The following is an 11675-nucleotide window of genomic DNA, read 5'->3' on the forward strand; positions in this document are numbered from 1 at the left end:
CCCCCGCTCCCCGGCCTGAGCACTGGGGCCGCGCGCCGGGCAGGGCCGGAGCCGCCTCCGCGCCGCTTCCCAGGCCCGGCTGGCCGCGGGAGGAGGTCCCGCTGTCAGTCAGCGGGGAAGGCCGGCCCGGGCGGCCAGAGGGGGCGGCGCCGAGGACTGGCTCGGCCGGGCGCGGGGAGGCGCTGGCGGAGGGGCGGGCGCGGGGGTGGCTCCGGGCCTTATAAGCGGCGGGGGCAGGGCGGGAGGGAGGCAAGTGTCAGGCCGATGTGCCGCCCGCCGGGGGCCGGGGTCGGGGCTGCCCGGGCCATGCGCGCGGGCTGGGCAGGGGGCCGGCGCGGCGCGAAGCGGAGTCGCCTCGGAGCCTGAGCTGCCCGGGGCCGGGGCCGGGGAGCCGCGCGCGGCCGGCCGGGGGGAGGGGAGCGATGCGGCGCCGGCGGGCGGCCGTGGCCGCTGGTTTCTGCGCCTCCTTCCTGCTGGGCTCCGTACTCAACGTGCTCTTCGCACCGGGCTCGGAGCCTCCGCGGCCAGGCCAGTCCCCGGGGTCCTCGGCAGCCCCGGGCCCGGGCCGTCGCGGGGGCCGTGGGGAGCTGGCCCGGCAGATCCGGGAGCGCTACGAGGAGGTGCAGCGCTATTCCCGCGGGGGTCCGGGGCCAGGAGCCGGCCGGCCCGAGCGGCGGCGCCTGATGGACCTGGCTCCGGGCGGCCCGGGCCTGCAGCGTCCCCGGCCCCCACGGGTCCGGCCCCCGCCCGACGGCGCTCCGGGTTGGCCCCCTGCTCCCGGCCCGGGTTCCCCCGGCCCGGGCCCGCGCCTAGGCTGCGCCGCGCTCCGCAACGTGTCTGGCGCGCAGTACGTAGGCTCAGGCTACACTAAGGCTGTGTACCGGGTCCGCCTGCCCGGCGGCGCCGCGGTGGCGCTTAAAGCAGTGGACTTCAGCGGCCACGATCTGGGCAGCTGCGTGCGCGAGTTCGGGGCGCGAAGGGGCTGCTATCGCCTGGCGGCCCACAAACTGCTCAAGGAGATGGTGCTGCTGGAGCGGCTGCGGCACCCCAACGTGCTGCAGGTACGACAGTGGGTTCCGGGATGAGGGGGCTGGCTGACCACTCTGAAAGACTCCTTGGTCTCACAGAGTAAGTCTCAGGACGTCAAAGACTGCCCAGTGCAGCTAGGTGTAGAACCCGGATTAGGGGACCACTCAGCACCACCCTGCGGTCTCTCACCCTTTGGGTAGAACACTGAACCAGCTTACATACATCCCTTAAAGACAGAGGCAAGGACAAGAAGGATCCCAAACTGGTGATAAGGCAGTGATTAGGAGTTGTGACCACAGAGGACCCTACTGCTGGCTAAAACTGGTGGTTGAACACCAGTGTATTATCTCCAAGTCATAGTGACCTCGAGTCCAACTCCAACATCCAGCGTCAGTCAGCTCCCAGATGCAGAAATAGGATCCCCCATATTGGTAGAGCCTGAACCACACTTCTTTCAAAGTCCAGTGACATGTCTGGCTTTGGAGGTAGTGTTAAGCCTCAGTGGGTGTGGGAGGGGCTGGAAAGAGACCATGTATCTGACTTGATCCCCAGGGAGACCCTCATTTCTCACTCCATTTACAGGCCATTGGAAGGGATAAAAGAGGCCAGAAAATGCACAGCCTTTCCCAGAAATGACCACAGGCTTCCCTGGGACTTCAAGTGGGTCCAGCTGAACCACAGGGGAAGCCTCAGGGTCTTAGGCCAGAAGACTCAAGGTCTGCTAGTATGAATAGCACACTCCTCTGGGGGTGCTTAGCCAAGAGACTGGACGGTTCAAAAAGCCAGATGCACACTTTCCTAGTGAGAAACTCTACCCTTGTTCATTGGGGACAGAGGCAGGAAGGATGCACCCCACACCTCGTCCATCTAAGGTTAGATTTAGAGCAGACCTTCATGCCAACACCATCCAAACATAACCCACTTCCCCTCTCTGAGGTCTCTACCTTGGATAAGACAGATTACTTACTCTCTATGCATATGTGTGAGGTGACTGAAAGGGGACCCCTGACTGCTCTTGGCCGGGTGGCATAAGGGTGTGCAAACCCTCTAGCTGTCCATACCCACCTTAGCCCCTCAGATTCACTTTTCTTTATCCAAAGAGCTGACCAGAGGCGCAGCAGTCCATTCTTTCTTTCCTCTGCACTGAGAAGGGGGCCCAGGCCTGGAGGGATCTGTGGGCCACGTAGAATAAAGAGGCCAGAATACTACTTGTACTCCTAGTGGCTCCAAGTCCCCCTGGAACTAGTGTCCCCCAGTCCTGGCTATACTCTTGCGACAAGTTCTGTCAAAGTCCTAGGCCCCGCATTGGTCCCAAACGCCCGTAGTGTTTGTGTGTGTGTGTGTGTTTATGTTTATGTCTGGCCTCATGGCCAACACTGACTGACCGGAGCTTTGGGAGTGAGCGACTGGTTACGTGGACGTTCTAACTGGGAGGATCTTGTTTTCTTTCCTTCTTCTGGGTCCTTGGGAACCTTCTGGAATCCCTGAGGTGCCAGCCAGATTGTGGGGATGGAGAGGCCGTGGCTAAGTGACTTTGCGGGGCAGTGTTAATTGTTCAAGGCCATCTCTCAGGACAGGTTTGACGTTCAGTGGGCCTTCCTACCCAGAGGGATTCCTTCCTCGATGGCCTCCCCAAGCATTTCCACAAGTACCCAACTACACCCACAACCAGACCCACAGAGTGATCTTTGTCTGTAATGTTGTCCCCCAGTAAGGAGGGCACCAGAGAAAGACAAGGGAACATGTCTCACCCATGCCATCTCCAGCATGGCATCTCTCAGAATTGTTTGTGAGACTTCCAGTCTGGGGCTGGAGCTAACACCCCTGAGGACAGAAGTGTTCAGGGTCCTAGGGAAAGTGGAAGTCCCTAGTATATCTTAGGGACAGCTTTGAGGATGAGATCATCTCATCTATTCTCTGACTACCAGGCCATGTCCCTCTGGCCTTTTCAGTCAGGCTGTCTGTGGCCAGCACAGCCTGCAGTGGGTCTTCCTCCTTGAAAGGCCTCAGAGCTATGTGTGCCAGCAACTAGACATCGTGTTGTTTTAATACCTCCTAATCGTTTAAAATTTCAAAACCGTTTGACTGTTTGCTGAGCTAGGGAGGAGCCAGAGGACTTTCTAAAGTATCCCAGGCTCCTGAGACCCTTTGCCCGTCTCTGGACAGCCTGAAGTTACACTGTGGGCTCTACTGGTGAATACAAGACAGCTGTGGAGGCCCGCTGTGCCTTTCCCAGCACAGACGCTGGTCACCTGGAGATCTTTCTGTCTTTTGGACCCACTTCATCCTCCACATACATTCTTCTTCTTCCCAGGAGAGATGCCTCTGCCGCTCAGGGTCAAAGGGCACAGGAGTCTTCCCTCTCCCCACCCCATCATCCTGGGACCTCACCAGGCCAGCGTGGGCTGCAGATTCTGACCACGCTAGACTGAATTTCTCTTCCCAAAAAGAACAAAAGATCCAACAACAGTCCTTAGCTTCATGCTTCCTGGGGGTGGGGTGGGGGATGGTTAATGGTGTCTTTTTATTTTTTTTCGAGGGGTGTTGATTAATACCTCGTTAATAGTGCATTTAACGACCTCCGGGTGTTTAATAACCTTCAGAAGTTTCCCACAAAGGCTCACCCTGGAGCAAGAAAATGAGAACCAGGCCTCAAGGTTGCTCCTTTTACCTTCCCTAAAGTCCATCCTGAGTCTGGGGCCTCCCTGGCTTGACTGGGGGTATGGAGGGAGAGAGAAAAAGAGGGTCCCCAGGGCAGCCCCTGCTCCCTCAAGGCACAGCTGGGGTAATCTGGTACACTAAGACTGACTCTAGCTTCTCTGGTGGGACAGGATTGGGACTCCAGGGAGGAGCGTAGGGGTTTGGGGCAAGCAGGGCAGCTGGGGAGGGTGCTGGCAGGAGGAGCTGCTGTGTCCAGCACATTTAGACCATGGGCTCCCTGTCCCCCATCTCAACCCTCAGCCACAGAGATCTTCACTTTCCCTTGTAGGGCTTGGACAACTCAGCCTTTGTGCTCCTGCCCCATAGGGTGCTGGCTGGTTGGCGGTCATTGTAAGCCTGAGCTATGCAGTGTGTTGGGAGAAAGGTTGAGAGGCAAGCCACTCTAGGAGAACGCTGAGGTGGGCGTTAACGGCTTTCCCTGCTGGCCGCTGGGTCCAGGGACCCTCCCAGGGTGAGGAGAACGTGCACAGCAACAAATCGTGCTCCCACACAGCCCTTCCCTGAGAGCCGCCTGTCACTGGGTCTCCTACACACGAATGCAAAGAATAGCAGACGGGCCTCTCGGCCTTAGAGAGCTGAGATGGTAGAGACGTCCACACAGATTGCGGGAGGGGAGGGAATCAGATGATCGTTTGCTGAGCCGTGGTTAGCAGAAAAGCCAGATTGTGAAATCCTGGGGACATCCAGCTGCATCCCGGCCCTGTGTTTATTAGCTGTATGACCTATTTAACCTCGCTTGAATCAACTTCCCCACGCCAAATCAGGCATAGTGGCCGCAGCCGTACGCCACCAGGGCGAGTGTAAGAGTTGGAAAGACTAGCTAGATAACTCGGTAGGTAAAAGCGCGTGCTGCCAAGCCTGATGGCCTGCGTCCCCTCCCCAGAAAACACAGCGAAAGGAGAAAACTGACTCCCGAGAGTCGCCCTCTGACCTCAGCGCATACACTCAGTCATACCATACACACCACAGTAATAATACATTAAACTGAAGTTTAAAATTAAGAACTGGACTAAGCACATAATACCTTTAGCACAGTGCCTGGTAGGTACGTGGTGTCTGAGACTGCCCATTTCCCTGACTAACAAGAGGTGATGTCACCAAGCCAGTGGGAGCTGAGGCTTCAGGAATGGAGGCCAGACTTCCCAGGCAACCCTGTTCTTCTCTGTCTCGAGACTGGCTAAAGCAAAGACAGAGGGATGTCGACAAGGGCAGAGGGCAGGGGTCTGATAGTCCAGTCTTTCTCTGTCCCTGCCTCTCCCCTGTGACCTAATGACCTGCCCTGGTTATCCCCCAGCTCTATGGCTATTGCTACCAGGACAGCGAGGACATCCCGGACACACTGACCACCATCACAGAGCTGGGCGCCCCCGTGGACATGATCCAGCTGTTGCAGACTTCCTGGGAGGACCGATTCCGAGTAAGCAGGGAGGAGGGTTCAGGCCTGGGCTTTCTGTGGGGATGGTTCTCCCTTAGAAGGCAACTTCTCAGAGCAGCCTAAACTCCTCAGCCAGGGAGGGAGGGAGGGAGGAGGAGGGAGGGAGGGAAGGAGGGAGTGGGGAGGAGGGAGGAGCACACTCTGGCTCTGCCATGGGCCAAAGGGTTAAAAAAGGAACAGGACAGAGGACCCTGGCCTTTGGTGTCCCTGCTCTCCATAGCATACGTGCACATTAATGTGAATGAGTGTGCACACATGTGTTCATGAGGGCAAGTGTGTGCACAGGTGTGTGGACACACATACAAGTATATGCCCGCACATGCCCGTGCATGCACACCCACACACACACACACACACCTTTTACACAGCTAGTATAGGAAAACCAGTTTCCTGGGATCACAGATAAATAACCTTACACACATATGGAGGCTTCCTCTCATCCTGAGGGTCAAACCCCTTTGGGGATCAAAAGACCCTTTCCATAGGGATTGCATATCAGATATCCTACATATCTGATTTACATTATGATTCATAACAGTAGCAAAATTATAGTTATGAAGTAGCAACGAAAGTAATTTCCTGATTGGGGTCACCACAGCATGAAGTGTATTAAAGGGTCGCAGCATAGGGAGGTTGGGAGCCACTGCCCTAGTTCCAGGCACTGAGCTGAGGCCGCATTCAAGGTGTGGCTTAAGGAAAGCCATTCTCCATGCCCGCATCCCGTTGCTATCTCACTCCTAGTGGTTAGTCCAGATCCGTGAGAAAAGAGAAAGACCAACCCCCAAGCTAAAGCCAGAGCTGTGAGTCCAGCAGGCCTGACCCAACTGACGTGTCTCCCTCAGATCTGCCTCAGCCTTGGCCGCCTCCTCCACCACCTCGCCCACTCCCCTCTGGGCTCTGTCACTCTGCTTGACTTCCGCCCTCGGCAGTTCGTGCTAGTGGATGGGGAGCTGAAGGTGACAGACCTGGATGATGCCCGCGTGGAGGAGACGCCATGCACTAGTGGTGCCGACTGCACGCTGGAGTTTCCAGCCAGGAACTTCAGCCTGCCCTGCTCTGCCCAGGGCTGGTGTGAGGGCATGAATGAGAAACGGAACCTCTACAATGCCTACAGGTAATGACCATAGGTGTTGGGACTCCAGCCAAGGGGACTGGCGGAGTAAGAGCCCTCGGGGGCCAAAAGGCCAAAGGGGAAGATGACCTTGACCGGTGGAACTGCAGAGAAAGGCAGGGAGCGGCAGGGGCCCAGTCAGGATCGAATGTGGCTGTGAGCTAAGAATAGAGCCCTGAGGGGAGCCTCCCTGGGCTGGAGGGGCAGCTGGAGGCTTCTTAAAATAGTGTCACGTTCAGAGCCTGGGACTGCCAGGCCTGGCGTGGGCCTTCTCCACCCTAGCTAGCACTTGACCTTTACAACTTCCCAACTATGGGGCTGTTCCAGTGCCGGGGTCAGACAGAGGACAGTGTGGCCAGGAAGATGAGAGCGGGGAGAGAAACGGACCTCTGGTCCCAGTTTGGTCTGAAATTAGTTGTAGTCACGATCGAGCCCAACCCCATGCCCCACAGCATGCCTGGTCCCTGCATGAGGACTCTCCCAGGCCACATTGGCATCTGTCACTAATGGAAGTGAGAGGGAAGAGATGTCGTTCCAAAGGCTGGGCCCCTGAGTCCCTCCCTGCGTCCTCTCTGCCACAGGTTCTTCTTCACATACCTCCTGCCACACAGTGCCCCGCCTTCCCTCCGGCCTCTCCTGGATACCATTGTCAATGCCACAGGTAAGCCTCAGGACCCCTTCGCCCCTGCCCTATCAGAAATGGAGGCAAGAATGACCCTGGGATATGCAAGGTCTAGGACCCATTATATTCTAAAATAGTATGCTGTGGTAAGGACCCTCCTTAGCCACCAAGCCCTGGCTTCAGGAAGCAAAGTAACTGGCTTCCTGTGGGAGGACCCAGAGCCAGGCCTGTGGTGATAACTATGCTGCACTTTGCAGGAGAGCTCGCCTGGGGCGTGGATGAAACCCTGGCCCAGCTGGAGACGGTGCTGCACCTATTCCGGAGTGGGCAGTACCTGCAGAACTCTACAAGCAGCAGGGCTGGTGAGTGGCCAGGGGAACCTGGGGACAGGGCAGGTGGGAGTGGGTTTGACAGTGAGTGACCCCCACCCACCGGGCTTTCGCTTACCCTGTCTTCCGAGACGCTCTCCGAAGGCCGCTCTCCGAGCTCCCGAGCTCACTGGGATCATGCTTCACTCTGAAGTCCTGCTTCTGACTGACCTAAAACTGCTAGCATTCGCCTTGGGTGAGCACTGAGCCCTCTCTAAGAATGGCTTTAGACCCCTCCAGGAGCTGGCCGGATGACTTACCCCCAGGGCCTCGTTCACCTCCACTGGGAACTGGGTTCAAAATCATTCACCTAGCAAAATTTCTTATAGGGATTAAATAGCCTACAAGGTGTGTAAAAGCAATTAGCACCGTTCCTTTTGCACAGCTGGGTCACAACACACATTTGCTTCTCTTCTCTTCCCTTCCTCTGCACTCCTGGGGCATGGGGGGCAGTGGAGGAACAGGTAGCCTGCTCTGAAACCAGCAGAGAAGCGGCTCCCCCCACCAGGGAAGGGGGGGAACTGTAGCTACGGTTACAGGCAGAGGTCCCTCTGCAGAAGCCTAAGGGTTTAGCAGTGGTTGAGGGGCAAAGGGTGGGCAGCCTCCGTTTTCTAGGAGGCTGGACCAGCCTGAGGGGTGGGGGAGCCCTCGTTAGCCCTGTAAATAAAGTTTAACGAGGTGAACAATGGCCGCCTCTGTCCCCCAGGACTCCCTTTATGGGGCCATAAATCACAGGCACCCCTGCCTGGACTTTGGTCTAGTCCCTGGCAGGAGGAGGAGGCAGGAGGGTGGGGTGGCCAGAGGCCCAGGGTTTCTGCATTATCAGTCAGCAGCTGGGGCTCCTAGGGCAGTGGGTTAGACCGGGGAGCCAGAGGCCCACTTCTCAGCCTCCTGAGGAGCCTCTGAGGCTCTGAACCACAGGGAGGTCTCAACCCTTCTCAAACCCCTGAACCCTAAACTGTGGCATTTTGTGTTAATCTACATTCTTCTTAACCTCAAACTCCTTTCCTGGGGTCCCAGGTCTGTCTTGGAAGCTTAGCTGGCTTCTCCCCAAAGTCAGGACCAAGTATGTCTGAGGGGCTCTGAACCCTTGCGACACATGGGCAGGACTGGAATCTAGTCAGGAATCCTCAGGCCCCACCCAGCCCTTCCCAAATCAGTATCTGCATTGCAATAATACTGCATGGAAATTCACATGTACCACGATGTTTGAGAAGCCCTATTCTAAATGTCTGAAAGGCCGTAAGCTCTGAGGCCGGCACAGACAGCTGGTATCTCCGAGTCCGTGCCTGGCCCACACAGGCCGCCATTTGTCCTATACTGCTGATACGTGTCCTATGTGGCCTTAAATCTAAGAGATGCACGTGTCCTCAAATCCAAGTCTGTGAGCTTGAGCAGCTCTGGCTGCCTTCAGTTCTCGGCTGGCTGTGCCGGGCGCCGGCTTCCATCTAGCGAATGAGTCTTGCGATCCTGTTCACAGAGCCCTCAGCCCTTGCCTGGGCACACAGTTCTCACTTTCTTCCCTTCAACTCTTAGAGTACCAACGCATCCCGGACAGTAGCATCGCACAGGAGGACTATCGCTGCTGGCCATCCCACCACCACGGCGGATGCCTCCTGTCTGTGTTCAACCTGGCTGAGGCTGTAGATGTCTGTGAGAGCCATGCTCAATGTCGTGCCTTTGTGGTCACCAACCAGACCACCTGGACAGGTGAGCCACATGGAGGTGGATCTCAAAAGATGTGAAGGGCCCCCCCCTCAGAAAAGCCTGAGAACAGGCAGAGATGATGATGTGTGTGTGTGTGTGCATACACACATATATATATACACATATATATACACGTATGTGTATATATGTGTGTATATGTATATATATACGTATGTGTGTATATATGTGTGTATATATATAGATATATACACACATATATATGTATATAATGTGTATATATATATGTGTGTGTGTGTGTATGCACACACACATCCTTCAAGTAACCTTACTCTTATCCCTGACCCTAGGTCGGAAGCTGGTCTTTTTTAAGACTGGATGGAGCCAAGTGGTCCCTGATGCCAGCAAGACCACGTATGTGAAGGCCCCTGGTTGACTGGCTGTGGGGCTCAGCTGACCAGCTGGGCTTGCCTGCTGTAGGCGTGGCTTGCATACCACCTGGGAACCCCTGCAGACAAGGCTAACCTGAGTCCCAGAGCAACTGATGTGACCAGGACAAACGTGCAATATGCAAAATGTTAAATGTGAGTTTGCCAGCTTCGGGCCCAGACTGCTGCTCCCAGCCTGGGCATCCTCTCTGGAGCTGTGGGCTGTGAGCAGTGAGTGCTCAGGCTGCTCTTAACCGGGACAGTCCCGTGGGCAGCCTGTTACTGCATTGGTGGCTTGAGAATGTAGTCAGGACGCTGCTGCTGCTGCTGTGTAAGTCACCGTGGGCAGGAGCTGCGTGGGGACAGTCAGTCGCAGAGTGTTCTCTCAGCTCAGAGCCAAATGAAGAGCGGGGAGGGGACGCTCCGAGATGTGAGTGAGCCAGCACTGGGAAGGCTCTCTGGCCTCTCCGTAGAGGTCGCTCCTAGGCCAGCCCGGCTCCTGGGCAGCAGCGCACACGTCCCTATGAGCCAAGACTAGCGTGGAGGAGCAGATTGCATTTGAGCCAGGACTGGGGTGGGGTAGGGTCGGGGCCTTTCTGCCTCATTTGCTTTCAGTGAAAGCCACCAAGCAGCCGAAACCAGGCTCTCCCCCTCCTGGAGTTTGCATATCCAGAAGCTTTTGTACTTCTTGTTCATTAAATTGTTTATTTTTGTAAAAAAAAAATTAATCAATTAATAAAATGATGTTTTGCGACAGATACTCCCCTCAACCATGAGTTCTTGAGAAGATTGTTACTCAGCCCCAGTTATGCCTGCAGTGCATTTGGCTGGTGGCTCTGATGGAGGATGGGGGGGGGGGACGAAATCTCAGTGACAAACACTGAAGACTCGATGGCGGGTTTCTAGGCTCTTTGCCCATGATGCCTGTCCTGAGCAGATAGGAGGGTGGATGGACCCCTTTCCCTCAAGGAGGTCCTCGCTTTAATACATTTTGACTTTCTGTGCACAAAGCCTTGGCCCAGGAGTGTCATCCCATGGTGGGATATTGGCCATCTCAATTACCTGATGGAGAAATAATTAAGAAAGAAGGAGTTAGCCAAGCAACCTACAGGCTTTGCGCCTACACCGGTGTGACCGCCACCGTCCAGCACAGGTTCAGAGGTCCTTTCTTAAGTGAAGAGAAAGAAGGCTCTTTGGAAGAACGAGCTTCAGTTTTGTGCATTTAGTAAGAACAATCTAGCAGGGGAATATGAACCAAAGCAAAAATGATAAGGCGGGTCAGGGGAGAACAGGGAAGAGGATTGGGTCGGAGACCTCATCCTTATTCTGACTGCAGCAAGCCAAGGCAGAGAATCTTTTCAGAAAGCTTCACCCAGGTAGCTGAAGGGACAGTAGGTTCCCCTCAGCCTAGTACACTTTGCCTTACAACCCCTTTCTGAGGACAGAAACGGCCACACTTTAGTCCTGCAAACCTAAGAGAAAAACATTTGCTACCTGGAGTGACCAGGCAAAGACATGCCCAGAAAGGGGTGTCACTATCCAGAAGGGACACACACCCACCTACCTATCTCTCAGTTCCCAGCTGCATATTTTTCTCCTTCCTACAGACACCAGAACCAAACCACAACGCCTGCACTGTTCCACCCCACTGTAGCAACCATGATTTCCGGGAGCAGTGGGCAGAGAAAATATGTTCACCTACTGAAGCCTTGGGTGATGTCAGAGAAGGGAAGCCTGGTGGATGGGGAGTGCCAGTCTGTTTCAAAGCCAAGGAAGACGGAAACAACATGAAGAGACAATGCAGCTGGAGGTTCTTGAGGCTCCAGAACCAGGCCAGGATGGCCGGCAGTCCTAGGAAGTGCTCCCTCTGCTCACTGTCTTATCTGGCTAAAATAACTTCCCTGAATTTATATGTCAGCAAATTATAGGGTAATACTATCTGAAGAATTGGGGGTGAATGAATTCTGTCCACAGCCGGTGCTGTGGTCATACTGATCACACTGCCACTGTTGCATCAGTTAGCTGAGCGCTCGGTGCTTGCCTGTGGTCTGTCCACAGAGATCACCCAGGGCTGCTTCAGAGAGCAAGGCATGTCAGACTGTCTGAGCACCCCTGCCTGAGGTACCCCCAACCCCCGAGCAAGCACTGCCTGTGACTAGGAAGAATGAGACAGCTCCTGGGCCACTGCCCGGGGAGTGGAGTGTGCGGCAGACAGAAAAAGCCGGGGAGAGGATTAGCTTGAAAGCAGAAAATGGGATTAGGAGACTTTGGGCTAATGTGCCCACCCACCCCCTGT

General features: G+C 55.6%; 1 protein-coding gene across 2 annotated transcripts; it reads left to right on the forward strand.

Moving 5' to 3' along the window:
* Positions 1–249: 249 nt before the first annotated feature.
* On the forward strand, positions 250–11320 carry Pkdcc (protein kinase domain containing, cytoplasmic). 2 transcript variants are annotated; one of them, XR_007978445.1, is made up of 8 exons: positions 250–1061; positions 5045–5167; positions 6028–6299; positions 6878–6957; positions 7176–7280; positions 8823–8996; positions 9302–9535; positions 10987–11320. XR_007978445.1 is itself a non-coding variant. In XM_052186473.1 (7 exons), exons 1-7 carry the CDS (start codon positions 423–425, stop codon positions 9385–9387), a joined length of 1479 nt encoding a protein of 492 aa, XP_052042433.1. In that variant the 5' UTR covers positions 250–422; the 3' UTR covers positions 9388–10139. The 2 variants fall into 2 exon arrangements, 1 of the variants encoding a protein (XP_052042433.1); XM_052186473.1 differs by lacking the exon at positions 10987–11320 and having other exon boundaries at positions 9302–10139.
* The last annotated feature ends 355 nt before the right edge of the window (positions 11321–11675 follow it).

This window comes from Apodemus sylvaticus, chromosome 6, assembly GCF_947179515.1.
Source record: "Apodemus sylvaticus chromosome 6, mApoSyl1.1, whole genome shotgun sequence".
In the NCBI taxonomy this organism is placed as follows: Eukaryota; Metazoa; Chordata; class Mammalia; order Rodentia; family Muridae; genus Apodemus; species Apodemus sylvaticus.